The sequence below is a fragment of the Musca vetustissima genome, unplaced genomic scaffold (genome assembly GCF_032173495.1).
Source record: "Musca vetustissima isolate MV318-11 ecotype Yass unplaced genomic scaffold, APGP_CSIRO_Mvet_v1 utg6290, whole genome shotgun sequence".
Classification (NCBI taxonomy): domain Eukaryota; kingdom Metazoa; phylum Arthropoda; class Insecta; order Diptera; family Muscidae; genus Musca; species Musca vetustissima.
The window spans coordinates 11,867-29,182 of record NW_026888725.1 but is presented as its reverse complement, the minus strand read 5'-3'; the positions used below and the strand labels follow the sequence as shown (position 1 = coordinate 29,182).

The 17,316-nt window shown below is 34.7% G+C and overlaps 1 protein-coding gene across 1 annotated transcript; it reads left to right on the top strand.

Annotated features, from left to right (window-relative positions):
• Positions 1-2,357: 2,357 nt before the first annotated feature.
• On the top strand, positions 2,358-17,014 carry LOC133336576 (cholesterol 7-desaturase nvd; the record flags this gene model as incomplete). Its single annotated transcript, XM_061544857.1, has 2 exons — positions 2,358-2,730; positions 16,711-17,014. Coding segments are annotated over exons 1-2 (677 nt in total), but the record flags the coding sequence as incomplete, so codon positions are not given.
• Between the last annotated feature and the right edge of the window lie 302 nt (positions 17,015-17,316).

The following is a 17,316-nucleotide window of genomic DNA, read 5'->3' as shown; positions in this document are numbered from 1 at the left end:
CCAATAGTATTGATTAACCACTTTTTGGGCTGCTGATTTGGTTCTGTTTATCTTTTTACCTATTTCGGAATAGGATTTTCCCATTTCCTGGTTATTTATTATTATTTGTCGCTCTTCAATATTTAGTTCTTCTCTAGGCATTTAAAAAAAATTGCTTTCAACTGTAGCACTAAGCAAATACTTTTGGAAATGTGGAAAGCACCGTTATGCTGTGCAAAAATTTGAGTTGACACGATCGTGATTTTTTATGATTTGTTGAAACAAATAAATGAAATATTACTTTCCATTGTTTTAGTATGGGAATGAATACATAAAATAAAAATAATTGTTTTAAATTTTGTAAATTATTTTTTGAGTAATTACCATGACTTATGCTGTGCAAAAATTTGCTGGTTTGTGGGAACAAATAAATGAAATATTACTTTCCATTGTTAGTATAGGACTGAATACATAAAATAAAAATAATTCTTTTAAATTTTGTAAATTATTTTTTTGAGTAATTACCATGACTTATGCTGTGCAAAAATTTGAGTTAACACGATCTCGATTTTTTATGATTTGTTGGAACAAATAAATGAAATATAACTTTCCATTGTTAGTATAGGACTGAATACATAAAATAAAAATAATTGTTTTAAATTTTGTAAATTATTTTTTGAGTAATTACTGAATACTTTTTATTTGTATGGGGTACCATGACTTTTGCTGCTCACTGTATACAGTGCCTGTCACGTAATTAGCACACACGTGAAGGGAAAAGTGTTTTGATTTATCTTCGAATCGTTTGGAATATTTTTAAATTGTTATTTTTTTATTGAAAACGCTTATGTTTAAATAATTTTAAACATGTTTTATGCGTGTATTTTCAAAATTTTCCTAAATAATGGTAGTGCATATAAAATATAAAATGAGCTTAGTACGATCAGGGAAAATGTATTCCCTTAAATAATCTACATACAGAAAATAAAATTTGTTTTGTTTTTAGACTCAAAAACCGCTGAACAGATTTTACTATGATATTAACAACGCGCCATGCCATCAAATAGAGGTAACATGTCGTAGATAAACTGCTAAAATTCCGCTTGGATGTGGAGTTATGGCATCCAATGTAATCATGCCTCTGAGAGTATTACAGCTTCACACTTCAGAATATGTCGGAGTAACTTGGTTACCAAATCGCATCATCCCTATATAAATGGGTAAATGTACTCCCCAATGCGTTTTAAAAATTGGTTTATTCCAGTACTTCTTAATTGTAAAGCTAGCAAAAGGGAAACATGTCAAAATCGCTCTCACAGCACAAAATAATTTAAAAAGTTCGGAAACGTAAATCTAGCAATACTTCAAAATCAACATAACAGCCAATCGGATTAAAAAGTTCGGATTAAAACGTTTACAAAGAGAACGGCATTTTGCTTTGTGTTCTCTTAAATTTGCTTCAATGTTTTACCACTTTTGTGGTTTCAGGAACGGGTTTCAGGTAAAAAGTTGCAAAACTTGTAAAATTAGTAGATTCTTTTAGGTTCTGGAACGGAACTAATCTTTATATACAAAATTGAAACATTTTTGGTTATAGGTTCAGAACCCTTGAATAGTTTTTAATTGAAATTTTTTATTGTTGATGGTACGTCGTACCATCCCATGGAATTAAGATAGGCTAAATAAACTCCTCATTGATGTTGTGTTATAGAATCGAAAGTAACTCTGCTAATATACATTACTTATGTGTATATGATACTCAGATAATTACATATCCAATCCTAAAAGACAGGGAGTATAAAATGGTTCAGATGAAGAAATAACGATGATGCGTTTACGATAACTATTGTTGTGTAACGTACCGGGTACAAAAAACACTAAAATGCTTTTAGTGTAAGTGTTCCAATACGTAAACCTTAAAATATATTTTAATTTAGCCCAACGAATGTCGAAGTGTTCCACATCATCGTACCCTAAACAACTTTTCGAACCGCGGTCGGCACCAAAATTGTAGTGCACCGCGGCCCGTACTCTAAATATCATTGTGTTTCACGTAGCGAAACACTAAAAATCGTAGTGCTTCACTTGCTGAAACCCGTTGCTGCGAAGAGCAACGTGTTCGACTAAATAAACTACAAAATTTGCATTATAATTTTTTATTTCTATGACATCAAAATTTATACTAGTACAAACATTACTCATTTCACGACTCCACTGTATTCAATAGCAATAATGATTGACATAATACATAAAATTGGCAACGATATTTTTAATGTAAATATAGACCATTTTCAACTAGGTGCAGTTTTACGTCGTAAAATCTATAGAATTATTTTTGTATCAATTACTATTACTTTTATTTTATTGATAATAAGAAAATGGGAAACGAATGTTTGGCAAACGGTGGATTTATTAATGTTGTGAAAAGGAAGGATTCTATAAATAAGCTACGAAAGATCGGATTAAAAGAGCTACCACCACCTTACCCGAATGGTTGGTACAGCATTTTGGAATCATTTGAACTGAAGACAGGGGAAGCAAGAAATGTGTTTGCGCTTGGAGAGCACTTAGTCGTTTTTAGAACATTAAACTCATCAGTCTATGTATTGGATGCTTATTGTCCACATCTAGGTGCCAATATTGGAGCTGGAAGAGTAATTGGTGATACGATTGAATGTCCATTTCACAAGTGGCGCTTCCGCGGAACAGATGGTGCATGTGTTCATGTTCCATATAGTAGTTGCGGTAAGAATATATATATATATATATATATATAATAGTATAAATAATTTTCTCAAAGAACTTCTTGCATTTTCAATATTGGATTCGAGCTATGATTAATTACCAAAAATGCTAAATTTACCAAATATATGTTAATTTTTTAAATATTTCCCGAAGAGAATACTAAGAACCTCGATAACAACTGCAATGATAAAGATGAAGACATCACCAAGAAAATAAAATTCACCATTTTCGTAAAATTCCACAATATACATTGTATTTCATCAAATATAAAATTTAGAGCAATACTTGTGTGGTCTGAGTAAAACAGAAGCCCAATGAAAACGAATTTTTAAAAATGTACCTTACAACGAATTCCATGTCACAAACTGGCTGACTTCCAAAATGTTAATTGATTTGCATTCGGACAATGCATTGTTTTTCATAATGCAACAGTAGAGGAGACTGGGGCACCTTCGGCATCGGGGTACATTCGACAATGGCGTCTTCGATAAGAAGCTCTCATTGTACATCACTAGCTTTGATCCATAGGTATCGAATATTAAAATAAAGTTTGAAATCTCTAGTTTATAAGTATTTGTACAGACGTTTTGAAACATTTCCATTCCATTTCGTGTATAAAACATTTAACAGTATTATTATTAATACCAAAGCATAATTATAATATAAATAACTAAAAACATAATGTTTATAAAAGATTGTTAGAGAAAATTAAAAAACTATAGAAAGTACCTTCGGGGTATATTCGGCATTTTATATTATTTCCTTAAAATGTTTTTGAGTTTGGCTTTAAACATAGTCCTTTAATTTGTTTCCACATTACATATACAAGACCAAACGTGCTTGTAATGATCGAAATGCTATAGAAAAAGATATTTCTGATGGTGAGTGTGGCCTTGTTGCCTTAAAAGCCAAACATTAAGTCGAATATTAGGTTCGTTCCCGTACTTTTTGATAGTAAAGCTAGTAAAAGAGCGAACTATCAAAAATTACTCTCACATACAAGATTTGCGCAAAAAGTAAAGGAACGGAAAATAGTTAAAACATGAAGAAACGTCCAAATAAAAAATTTCATTTGCATAATTTATAGGAAAATATTATCGAATATTTGGAAGTGGAGTTTCCGACGACTCCAAGCCCGGAAAAGCTTACATGGTTGGACGCTCCCATAATGTTAATGCTATTGAAATTGGTAGATATTTTTATTGCATTGTTTTAGCGCACTAGAACAACAAGATATGGAAGAAGTAAAGTTTAGGGGCTCCACTCGGATCATTTTAAAATGATTACCGTTAATAGCCCTCCTTGGAGCTGATTACTGTGATATCCCGAGATATTGGCCTTGAAATTTCGGAACATATGCATGTTTCCAACCCAAGTCTTCATTCTATAGTATCTTCATCTGAATCTTCTGCCAGCCATTCATCTTCACTATCCTCCAAAAGAGAATAAAAAATCTTTTTGCCCATTTTTAAATTTCTTATTTGGTTTTATTTTCAAGCAAATGTGTGTGCGTGTATCCCTTTGGTTGAAGCGCTAACTTTCATATGCTTTATTTCGGACTGTATATCTCTGGCAATCAAATGTCAAATTCACAATTTACTACATTTACTATTTCGTGCTAGGCCAAATTGGTCTTGCAGAAAATAGGAGAAGAGAACGCCATTTTGGTTCTAACTCTCTTAAATTTAACTTCAATTTTTCCTACTTTTCGGCGTAAGGGAACGCTTTTCTAACAAAAATTCCAAAACTAGTACAATTTAGTACTATATTGCAGGTTTGGGAACACAGCTATTAAAACAAAAAAGAATATTGAATTTCAACCAGACTGATATCGGTGATAAATACCAGGCTATGACTTTGGTGCCGAATGGGCACAATCAAATACCGAAGCTATTTCCGGGTAGGGGCACATTCAGCGAATTTTTCTTTTTTTTAAATTCTAATAATTGTTAACTATTACTAATTTATTATATGTTTTTGGTACAAATTTTTATAATCAGAGGACTATAACCAGGCATGTGTACTGAGATATGTGCCCCAGTGTCCTCTAACAAATATTTAGATTGCATACTATTTCAAAATGTAGCTGCCACGTATTTGTACCGCAGTTCAAAAAGAAATCAGGCATTGGTTTTATTATTGATGCATTGTTATTTACGCACACAAATTGAAATATTCGAAGAAACGAATGTTAATGACATATTCGCAAAATTATAATTTCAGTAAAAATACTAATATGTGAAATAAATAAATGTATTCTTAAGGTTGTTCATTGAAAATATCTTTATTTTCTGTATTTCGTTACTCGAAATAGTCAGTTTTGCCCTACCAATGATGGATTTCTCAGACGATTTAGCCATCGGTTTCATTTCACCTATGGTGGAGGGTATGCAAAGTTCGGCCCGGTCGAGCTTAACGCTTTTCAACTTGTTAATAATTTTAAACAATAAGAAATTTTTTTCTTCATGAACATTCATGTAATGCGCAAGCACTACAAAATGCTCCCTTTAAAAATTGAATGTAACATTCGATATGAAATTTCTGCGAATTGACATTGGACAGATTGTAAAATTTTTAACAACTATAAGAGGCTGCCAGTAATTTATTTAATCTTCTTAAAAACTATTAATTATTAATTTATAGTTTATTCTGAGACTTGAAGTGGATTTTAGCGTAGAATATTTTATTCTTTGACATTATATACCTAAAATTAAGTTTCATGTTACTTTAATGCATTTTGTCGAAGAAATACTGGAAAATGTCTTTGAAAAAAAATATTAGAACATTTTGAATTTTTGATACAAAATGTATGACTATATATTCGATACATACATTATATATACAGATTTCTTTTGTTCAGTGACTTATGCTAAAAATTGATGGAGAATATGTTTGTCCTTTATGCTATCCTTCTAAAAGGACATCCTGTGGGAAAAATGGATAAAAACTAGTAATAAGTACGATATTAACCCTAAAATGAGATTTTCTTTTTTTAAGATTTTTGACGTTTAGGTTGATTTTTGAGTTTTAGTCTATTCTAAGACTTATAGTAAAACTTTATGTTAATAATTATTAACATTGACTTATGTTTCAATGTATCCTCCATATAACGATACCCCCTAGTATTCCGTATTTAAGGGATTTTGGAAAAGTTTCCAAACAAATTGACTGTAATTTGGTATTTTGTTTTATCATTGGCTGTCAAATCTCACTACTAAAAAATGTAAACATTGATCTCCGTTGTGTTATAGCCCCATATTTAGAGATTTTGAGAATTTCAATATTTTTCGGTATGTTCAAGGTCCTAACATAACATGGGTTATGTCCTAGAAGCCCCCATTAATTTTAAATATGTTGATTGCCATAAAATGTTTGGCCGGGTTTTCAAAAATATGGGGGCAATAAGAATTCTCAAGAAATTGAGGAGTGGCCAATACATCCATTTAAAGTCAATGTTCTGTGCGTTCCTTGTTTCGAAGGTGTGATTGGACATTACATATTCCAAAACAACGAGGGAACAACTATCACAGTCAAATCGGAGTAATAACGATTTGTTGTCTGCTTTTAAAGAATGCGACTTGGAGAATATGTGATTTTAACAAGACACCTGTCACATGACTCAAGCGAATATGACGTTATTATAGCCACTATGTAATGGAACCGTCCGCTTTGGAATATTTGAAGTTCAAGCTGTTTTCAATTTTGTTTTAATATAGCCCGAAAATAGCAGTACAGGCCAATAAAGATGGTTCAATTATTTAAATTTTTGCACCGCATTATCTTCCTTTTAGGGTTTTTTTTTTTTAAACTGTAGGTCCAAGTTTTAATGAATTACTTATACAACGGAGTTCGTACTAACTTTGTCATTCCATTGACGACACTTCGAAATATTTACCGGAGACTTAATATTCTTTAGGTAGATAGGTATATAAGCTCTACCTTATATATTAAAATTGGTTTAAAATGTTTCTTACAAAAAATAGGAGCCCATCACTGTAAATTTTTTTAGGATTTAAGACACGCTTTCTAGCGAGTTCGATCGGTCGATCTTAGGAAACAGCCCATGTGTAGACGTTTTGTATGGCCCTAGGAACATTTTGTAACCCATAGATGCAATTTGACATTTCTAAAACTTCGTTGGAAACAACTTTTTCATAGAAGATTTCATTTTTTACATAGCTCTCACACAAATGTCACCCTTTTATACCATATATAGGTCAATTGTTAGTGCAATAAAGTGTATTCTAGAGAGAATTTGTCATTTATATAACAAAGTCATATCCTTCGATATATAATGATAATCCATGAAATATGGTGAAAGTCAATTTCAAAAACCCATGCAAGGCCAGATGCAGAAATTTAAGAGTCTTGAAAAAAATATCCAAACAAATATACCAGAACAAGGAAATACAACAGAATTATCCGCGACCAACCAAAGCAATTGAACGAAATAAAACAACTTAATTTGGTGTTGTCTACTGTGCATATCATAGAGGACGTAGACATGGAAATGGAGGATATTGAAAAAAATACGAGTCAAATGTTTTTGATTTGATTAAAAAAATTGATGACCTTAGAGAAGAAGCCCAAACAGTCGAATTGAAACGAACTATGAATACTATGTCTTGATATAAACGTTGAATCGGTGTGTTTGGTCCATAATCTATTTCAAAAGATGGTTGATACCAATCCAAAATTATCAGAAGTTCAAAACCTGTATTATCTGAAAACGTAAACTGGTGGATAATATACTGAATCATCCAAATGTGACTAGTCCTTCACTATCGAACTTGAAACATTTATTGGACAACGTCAACGAAGGTATACACGCACTGCAACCAAGATGCGGTTCTAATTATAGCCCGTATAATTAAAAGAGAACTCGATAAGGAGGGGCTTCTGGTCTATGAACAAAAATTTAAAAAAATGGAATTCCTGGAACAACAATACTAAGTAATAGAAGCGTCATCTAGCAGAAACAACTCCAATACAACAATCGAAGTCAGCAATTTTGAGGCAGACATCTCAGGAAAGGTGCAATTGGGCGAAAAAAGGGAAGAGAGATGCATATCTGAAAATAAATGTGAGAACTGTCGATATCCCACCATACATTATTACATTTAGAAAAAAGAGAAAGTGCAAAATCTACGAACACGAAGTCAACCATTAATGTCTTACTAACAACGGCCCAAAATTCGCGTAAAATCATTGCAAGGAGAATTTGTAATTTAAAGAGCATTAATTGAACAAGGATCGCAAATTACATCTATATTTGAAGACTCAGCACAACTTCTGCAACTACAAAAGAACAAATAAAAATCAAGGTTTCGGAGAAACGGTGGTGGGAGTTGCAAAACCAAAAGCAGTATTGGAAATAAGACTAAGATTTTCCGTGCCGATCTGTAAGTCTATTCTGTAACTTTTAATAACTATCGATATTGTTTAAATTTCTTTTGTTATTGTAAAAACAACAAAACAAACAAATGAAATTTTTGTGAAATAAACAATATCGAATGTTGTAAAAAGGCACAGAATAGGCCTACTGTTCTCACAAATACTGGAAGATGGAGTTCGTCACGACGAGAAAATTGTCGGACAAAACACAAAGTTATGATGAATGAGGTAGCCGCTAACTCTTTCGTTTGGTTTACATGCCGGCGAAAAAGTATGCCGCTGACTCTCTGGTTGTGTTTAGACTCTTAGGGTGGCATTCGATGCTTCTTATGAAACATCAAACGACAAATCTCTTGACGATGACCTTCACGTTGGACCCTAATATACATATTTGATATTATTACCAAATGGCAAACATGAAAGTATGTTATTTCTGCGGATGCTGTAAAAATGTACCGGCAAATAGACAGAGCAGAAAAAGTCAGGATTATCAATATGTTCAATTGAAATGAAACAGTTCAGAACACTAATGCAGATAGGACAGAGGTATGGTAACCTGGATATAAGATATGTTAGAAGTGAGTGTTTTTATTCATTCTTGTCTTGTTGGGTTTATAATTATAATTGAATTCAACTTAAAACTATTATTTTACTGCATCCTGGCCGTGCTCGTTGTTACGCTAAGTCATCACTTGCGGTGCGCTGGTATTAGTGCGCGTGTGTGCAGCGGATGACTGCCCTGGTGTCAGATTCCTGTTGATTTGACTGACTGCTTGCGCAGCATAATCATGGGAATGCTTTACTTGGTGGTTTGCATGTTTAGTTTGATGTTTATTAGGGTGAGCCGTTAACTCCTCCCCTTCGATTGATCTGTTTAGAAAAATGGCAGATTATAAAGACTGCTGCGTTGATTCTAGTTAATATTGTGGTTTGCTAGTTGTTTTGTTTTGATAACAGATTCTGTTGTGCCGGCTGTCAATTGGCTTTCTGACACAGTAATTTCCATTCGAGGTGTAGACATTCCTTCATGTGGGGACATATTTATAATTTTCATACTCGTTTTGCGCCTTTAATTCATTTTAACTGCCATTAGGAGGATGACCAATACTAATTTGACGCTCGGTTCTTTTATTACTTTTCACGCGCAACGTTTTTAGTAGTTGTAGAGGTAGTATTTCTTCGGTGTAGTTGTTTCTAGCTGAGTGTTTTAGTAGCGCAGGCAACGGTTTGGATTAAGCAGCTTCTTCGACGGTGAAATTTTTAATGCATATCCTAATTGAAGAGTTGCTAAATCTTATAAAATAAGTTCCTGTTACATTTTTTTCGTTTCCATTTATGACAATATTTTCTTTTATGTTATTTATCAAAATTAATCCAGGTTCTCTTTCTTCTAAATTATTAATGAGATCGGCATTTACTATTGAACATTTATGTGGGATATTAGTTACTAATTTAGGAATACATGTATTGTTTGTTATATTGGCTACATTAGATTCTAGACATAATACCATTTATTTTTTGACAAGGACTCTTAATTCCAAATGTTGCTCTTTCACATTTTACAATTTTCTTATAATCAAGATTTAAAACAGTATTTTGATTTTTTAGAGGTTTTAGGGTTATGACATTACAAATTTCTTTTACAGTTTTGGGAATGCTTATAATGTAAATTATATTAGTACTATTGTTTACAATTTTTACTCGTGCGAAATTTAAAGCTTGTTCAATGTTTTAATACGGGGTTTCATCTCGATTAAATATTTCTTCTATTTTTCTAATTTCTATTTCCGATAAAATAAATGTGTTTACAATGTGGGATTTTGTTAAATGAATGGCCGTATTAATATTCGTTATATCCTCCTTTAGAATTTCAATTTTATACTTTCCCTGCAATATGAGGGTATTACGGAAATCCTCATTAGTCTTTAAACTTTTTGAAATACTATTTGTCGCATTCATTATCTCCTGCATTCTTTCTATTAAATCTCTGTTGATTATTAACTGGTTATTGCTGTTGTCCGCTAACTCATTTATTTTGTTTGTCAAAAGCATAAGGTCATCATGGTCTGGGCTACCTGCCAGCCATTTCCACGCCATGCCAATTCTATCAAGAGATCTTTAAGAACTCTCTTCAGGCATTAGCCGATTTATAAGGTGGGATAGGGTAGTGATGTCATTATGTAGGAAGGGCAGTAGTGGGTGGTTGTCTGGGATTCCTTTGGCCAAGTCGTCCTTGATCCTCTCTAGAGTGTCATGATACTCCTTGATGTTAATCACATGCAAAATTTTTAATGTCCCTGTTTGTATCTTTCCTATTCCACCCTTTATAAGAACCACTTCTGATTGAGAGTAGTCCAATATTTCTGTGACCCCTACGCAACCTGTAATTAAGAACTGATATGACTCTCTTGAGTGCCTGTTCTCCTTTACAATTTCTTCTGTAAAACGTTCCTAATCTCTTGTTCTGCCTATCAAATAATTTCTGAAATCATTTTCCTGTTTCCTCAAGAGTCTCTCGTAGTTGCTAAGGCGAGTCCTTTCGTAATCTTCTGGTCCAAAGGTCGTCGGTCGTCCGAAAAATAGATCTACGGGTTTCTTTCCAATTGACGAATGTATTGTGTGATTGTACTTGTTAACACTATCTTGCAATAGCTCCTCAAAAGAGTAATCGGGTCGCTCACACTTACTGCAATGCATAATTTCCGATGAGGTCGAATGGAATCTCTCTATTTGTCCATTAACCTCGTTCTTATAAGGCGGTGCCGTAAAAATTTCCATGCCAAGTTCATCTTCCAACATAAACCGAATGGTCTGAGAATTGAAAGATCGCTCGTTATCAAATACAATTGACTTCGGGACCCCAAAGTAGAAAATTATTTCTCTCAATGGTTTCCCAACGTCTTCAATACCTTTGCCATTTACCATTCTGGTTACTGCGAGTTTTGTAAATTTGTCTATTGCGGTTAAAACTCGAATCTTGTCTGTAGAGAAGATATCTATGTGGATTGTATGCCCAGGATAAGTTAGCATAGGTGTTTTATTAAGTTTGGGAGCTTTCGGATGATGAGGGTACAGTGCATGAATCATAAGCATAACTGGCGCAGAGGTCTTGATGCCATAGACTACTATAGGATTTAAATATCTCTTTAATATGACTTTCAGATCTGATTCCGCTAGACTGGTTTCTTTAATGATATTTAACACTGTATTTCCCTCCTACCATAGACAAGGAGGGAAATACAATGTTAAATTCATATGAGGAAGCTGATGATTCCTCCATAATGATCTGATTTTTGAAGGTAGTTATTGGCACCTCAGCGGAAGGAATCAGGTCTTCCGATGAGTCCTCGGAACTGTGAACCGTGAGCGTGAGGGAGTTAACATCTGTCACTGGTGGTCTCGATAGCTCGACGGCGACTACATTCGTGCTACCTGGTTTATAAATTAACTCGTAATTATATTCTTCTAACTGTGCCTTCCACTTCTTCATCTTCACAATTGTGTTCTTGTTGATTAGCACAAATGTCAAAGGTTGACGGTCGGTAAATATCTCTATACTTCTTGCTCCATACAAGTAACAATTCAATTCCTTTAAAACCCAAATTATCGCCAGCAATTCTTTCTCATTTGTCGCATATTGCTCTTCTGCCCTACTGAGAGTTCTAGAAAGGTATGTGATAGGCCTATTGCCTTGAGATAAAACTGCTCCTAAAGCGTATTTCGAGGCGTCAGTAGTGAGTTCAAAGGGCTTATCAAAGTCGGGATACTTCAAAACGACTTGAGTTCTTGAGCTGTTTGAAACTTTCAATCTGTTCGGAATTCAAATTGACACTGATTTTTTTGACTGGTTTCTCGGGTTTTTCCCTATATCGCCTCTCATCATGGAGGTTAATGGTTTGGCTATTTGAGCGTAGCCCCTTATGAATCTCCGATAATGTCCAGTCAAATCTAGGAACGATCGCAAGTTATGAACTGTTCTGGCTTGAGGGAAATTAACTATGGCCTTAAATCTGTCTGGGTTTGCGGAAAAACCTCCTTCCTTTACAATGAACCCTAAGAAATCAATTTCTTCCTTTAAAAATTCACTCTTGTCCAAATGAACTTTCATATTAGAGTCTCCAGTATCCAAACTGGAGCATTATATGCGGACCTGGAAATTATCCCGTCCCTTAATAGTTCTTTAATCTGTTTGTCAATTTCGGATTTTAGTGCCATTGGATATGGATAGGATTTTGAGTAAACTGGACTATCACTACTCGTATTAATTTCAGCTTGTACGACTGTCGAGTAAGTGAGTTTCTTATTGGGATCTGCAAAAAGGTTTGGATGTTCATCCAAAATATTCCTGACTTCTTTTTTATTCTCGGGATTTAGATGATTTAAACGTAGATTCATGTTATTAATCTCATTAATTTGCTGCTCTTTCAAAGGAAATTTCTTTCCATCTCCAAGTGTAAATCACTGCATTCAAAGATTTCAAGATATCATTCCCTATTATCCCATTAAAGGTCTCTAGACCAGGAAGGATGTAAAATTCTAACTTTCCGATCCCGCAATTAAAAACATCAATAAAACTATGGGTCTCGATACTAAATATGCCGCCTACGGACTTAACATGAAAAGGTTTCTGGTTCTTTAGAGGGTTTCTAATAAATTTGCCATTAATATCATTTTTGTTCGAACCGGTGTGTATAAGAAATTTCAGTTCGTTGACATTTTTTATTCTGAAAGCGAGGTATGGCAACATTGTAGCTAGTCTAAAAAATTAACGTCATCTACAATTGCCAACTGATCGTCTAGATCCTCCTCGTACGCATCGTCATAGGAAGCCTCATATTCCTGTTCATCAGAACCATTCATTTCATACGGCTCTGCATCCTCACATATTTGGGCCTCAACATTAAATATTCTCTGCTGCTTTTGCGGCTGATGAATATTTCCTGAATTATTTCTCTTAAAGTTAGGCTGACCATTGTTAAAAACATTACTCAAATGTGGCCTATTCTGATAGTTTACCTGTCTAGCCTGTATGGATCGATCCACGTCCATTGGTACAGCAGGTTTAGGCAGGGGGTATCTAAAATTATTCACTACTGGAGGTCGATTCGAAAAGTTCTCCTGTCCTCCGTATTGTTGTTCTCCACTTCGTAAATTCTCTCCTTCTGAGATATCCCCAGATCCTCGGCACTGTGAACCGTGGGCGTTAGGGAATTAACATCTGTCACTGTTGGTCTCGATAGCGCGTTCGCTACTACATTCGTGCTAACTGGTTTATAAATTAACTCGTAATTATATTCTTCTAACTGTGCCTTCCACTTTTTCATCTTCACATTTGTGTTCTTGTTGCTTAGCGCAAATGTCAAAGGTTGATGGCCGGTAAATATCTTTATACATCTTGCTCCATACAAGTAACAATTCAATTCCTTTAAAGCCCAAATTATCGATTGCATTTCTTTCTCATTTGTCGCATATTGCTCTTCTGTCCTACTGAGAGTTCTAGAAGGCATGTGATAAGTCTTTTGCCTTGAGATAAAACTGCTCCTAAAGCGTATTTCGAATTCAATCTGTTCGGAATTCAAATTGACACTGATGTTTTTTGACTGGTTTTTCGGGTTTTTCCCTATATCGCCTCTCATCATGGAGGTTAATGGTTTGCAATTTGAGCGTAGCCCCTTATGAATCTACGATAATGTCCAGTCAAACCTAGGAACGATCGCAAGTCATGACCTGTTCTGGGTTGAGGGAAATTAACTATGGCCTTAAGTCTGTCTGGGTTTGCGGAAAAACCTCCTTCCTTTACATTGAACCCTAAGAAGTCAATTTCTTCCTTTAAGAATTCACTCTTGTCCAAATGAACTTTCAGATTAGAGTCTTCCAAGTCCGGAATATTATCCTCAAATTTTCAATGTGTTCCTTTTTAGTCCTACCAAATATTTAAATGCCATCTATGTAGACGTAGCACCTTTTCCCTATATGTTTTCGAAGAATATCATCTAGAGCTCTTTGAAATATTGCAGACGCGTTACGTAGTCCAAATGGTAGTCTTGTGAACTCGAACTTCCCATTCTTGGCGGAAACAGCTTTTTTCTCAATATCGTATTCCCTACGTGGAATCTGATGGAATCCGCTCTTTAAATCTATGGTGGAAAAGTAATTCTGCTCGCCTAAGTTAGCCAAGATTTCTGTAATTTCAGGTATGGGGTATCTGTCAGGTCTAGTTATCTCATTTAGTTTCCTATAGTCAATAACCATGCGGTATTTTTTCACACCTGAAGCATCTGGTTTCTTTGGCACTATCCAAACTGGAGCATTATATGCTGACCTGGAAGGGCGAATTATCCCGTCCCTTAATAGTTCTTTAATCTGTTTGTCAATTTCGGATTTTAGTGCCATTGGATATGGATAGGATTTTGAGTATACTGGACTATCACTACTCGTATTAATTTCAGCTTGTACGACTGTCGAGTAAGTGAGTTTCTTATTGGGATCTGCAAAAAGGTTTGGATGTTCATCCAAAATATTCCTGACTTCTTTTTCATCGTCGGGATTTAGACGATTTATTAATCTCATTAATTTGCAGCTCTTTCAAATGAAATTTCTTTCCATCCAGAATTGTGAGATAGGATCTCCAAGTGTAAATCACTGCATTCAAAGATTTCAATGTATCAGTCCCTATTATCCCATCAAAGGTCTCTAGACCAGGAAGGATGTAAAATTCTAACTTTCCGATCCCGCAATTAAAAACGTCAATAAAACTATGGGTATCGATACTAACTATGCCGCCTACGGACTTAACATGAAAAAGTTTCTGGTTCTTTAGAGGGTTTCTAATAAATTTGCCATTAATATAATTTTTGTTCGTACCGGTGTCTATAAGAAATTTCAGTTCGTTGACATTTTTCATTCAGAAAGCGAGGTATGGCAACATTGAAGCTAGTCTAAAAAATTAACGTCATCTACAATTGCCAACTGATCGTCTAGATCCTCCTCGTACGCTTCGTCATAGGCAACCTCATATTCCTGTTCATCAGAACCATTCATTTCATCCGGCTCTGCATCCACACGTATTTGGGCCTCAACATTAAACATTCTTTGCTGCTTTTGCGGCTGATAAATTTACCTGAATTATTTCTCTTAATGTTAGGCTGACCATTGTTAAAAGCATTACTCATCTGTGGCCTATTCTGATAGTTTACCTGTCTAGTCTGTATTCGTCGATCCACGTCCATTGGTACAGCAGGTTTAGAAGGAAGTGGGAGTCTGTATCCTCCGTATTGGGGGTGTCCAAAATTATTCACTACTGGAGGTCGATTCGAAAAGTTCTCCTGCCCTCCATATTGTGGTTCTCAACTTCGGAAATTCTGATAACGATATTGAGTAGGGCCTCATTCCCTATATCCAGACAATCAATATTGTCCAGAATCAACGACAAATGGTTGTAAACCTTCTGGTAAAAATCCGTTATGGTTTGCCCACCCTGAGACAAAACGATCAGTTGATACTCTAAGGTCGAAATATCTCTCTTATCTAAAGAATGAAGCACTAAAAAACTTTCTTATCGCTTTCCAATTTAATGGGGTCCGATAAGACTCCAAAGCCGTGTCGGTCTCATGAACAATTTTGTGCCTAACAGTGTGTAGAATTGTGAAGTATTTGGTTGTTCCCCTTTGTGACTCATAAATGTTCATGATCCTATCAACAGCCTTTCTCCACGAACTAAATTCTCCTGGCTTGCCCAAAATTCCCTTAACGTGTTCACTATGTCTGGTATTCTCTCTCCTTCTGAGATATCCCCAGATCCTTCTATGACGACATCCTTAATGGCGATAACATTCTCCCCCTGTTTGAGAAGGTTTGCCACCGTCTCACGTATTATTCGCTTCACATCATTAGTCTGCGTTTCCGTAAAGGGAATAAACCTTCCGGGAGCAGTCCCAGAGGACGAAGATGTCTGTCCTGAAACACCAAACCCTAGTTCTCGTCACAAATCTATTATCAAAATTTATTTAAACTTATTTCAGCACGGATATGACTTTGTAAATTTAGATGCCACACTCTATTTTTGTTTTAACTTAATCTAACATTTCATATTTCTTACATTTGTTAATTTCTGTTAAACGCAAAAATATGATTTTTTTCTGTAAATTTAGATGTCACACTTTATTTTTTGTTTTACCTTACTCTAACATTTCTTTCTTCTTGCTTTTGTTATTTTTATTAAACGTATTCTAGCACAAATATGATTTTTTGTAAATTAGATGTCACAGTTTCACTTTCTGTGTTATTCTTTATTTTGTTTAATCTTATTTTAACATTTCTTCTGTGTTGTGTTAATCCTTGTAGTTGTTGGGTTCAAGGATGCGTTAATCCTTGCGGTTGTTGGGTTCTAGGATGTGTTAATCCTTGTGGTTGTTGGACGCCAGTTAATGTTAGAAGTGATTGTTTTTATTCACACTGCTATGGTGTTGCTTTATTTGATCTCTAACATTTATGTTTCGGTGCTATGCACCTCTTGTCTTGTTTGGTTAATAATTATAATTGAATTCAACTTAAAACTATTATTTTGATATTTGATCATTCTTTGTACAGTACCCAAGTCAAGTAAAATACGAAATTGGACATCACGGGAAGTTAATCACAATATATATATTTGGTATAGTGTAGATGTGGAACAGATACCATGGGACATACCAACATTAAGTGAAATTGATAACAACGAATTGGTTTATCATGGCAGAAACGAATTCTTCGTAAACTGCCATATACAAGAAATTCCCGAAAATGGCGCAGACCTAGCACACTTTACAGCTGTTCACGACACTTGCTTTTTAAATGGCTCTAAACGTTCGTATAGAGGCATATTTCAATACGTGGGATTGCACAGATGGCAGCCAAGGTAGGTGTAGTAAAATTATGTTTCTCAAAGGCCATACATATCTTTTTTGCTATATATATTAAATTCACTTGTGACAGTGTTCGTATAAATTGTCCTCCTAAATGGTGTGACCGATTTTGATCAACTTTTGTATTTAGATTATATAGGCCAGAGAAGCTATTTTTGAAGCCAAAAGTGGATAACGTCGCGGATCTCCCACACTTCCTTTTTATACCCTTCAATACACTATGGTTCAGGGTATTATGTTTGTAACATGCAAAAGGAAACGAGATAGACCCATGGTTCCTTTTGAGAATATACAT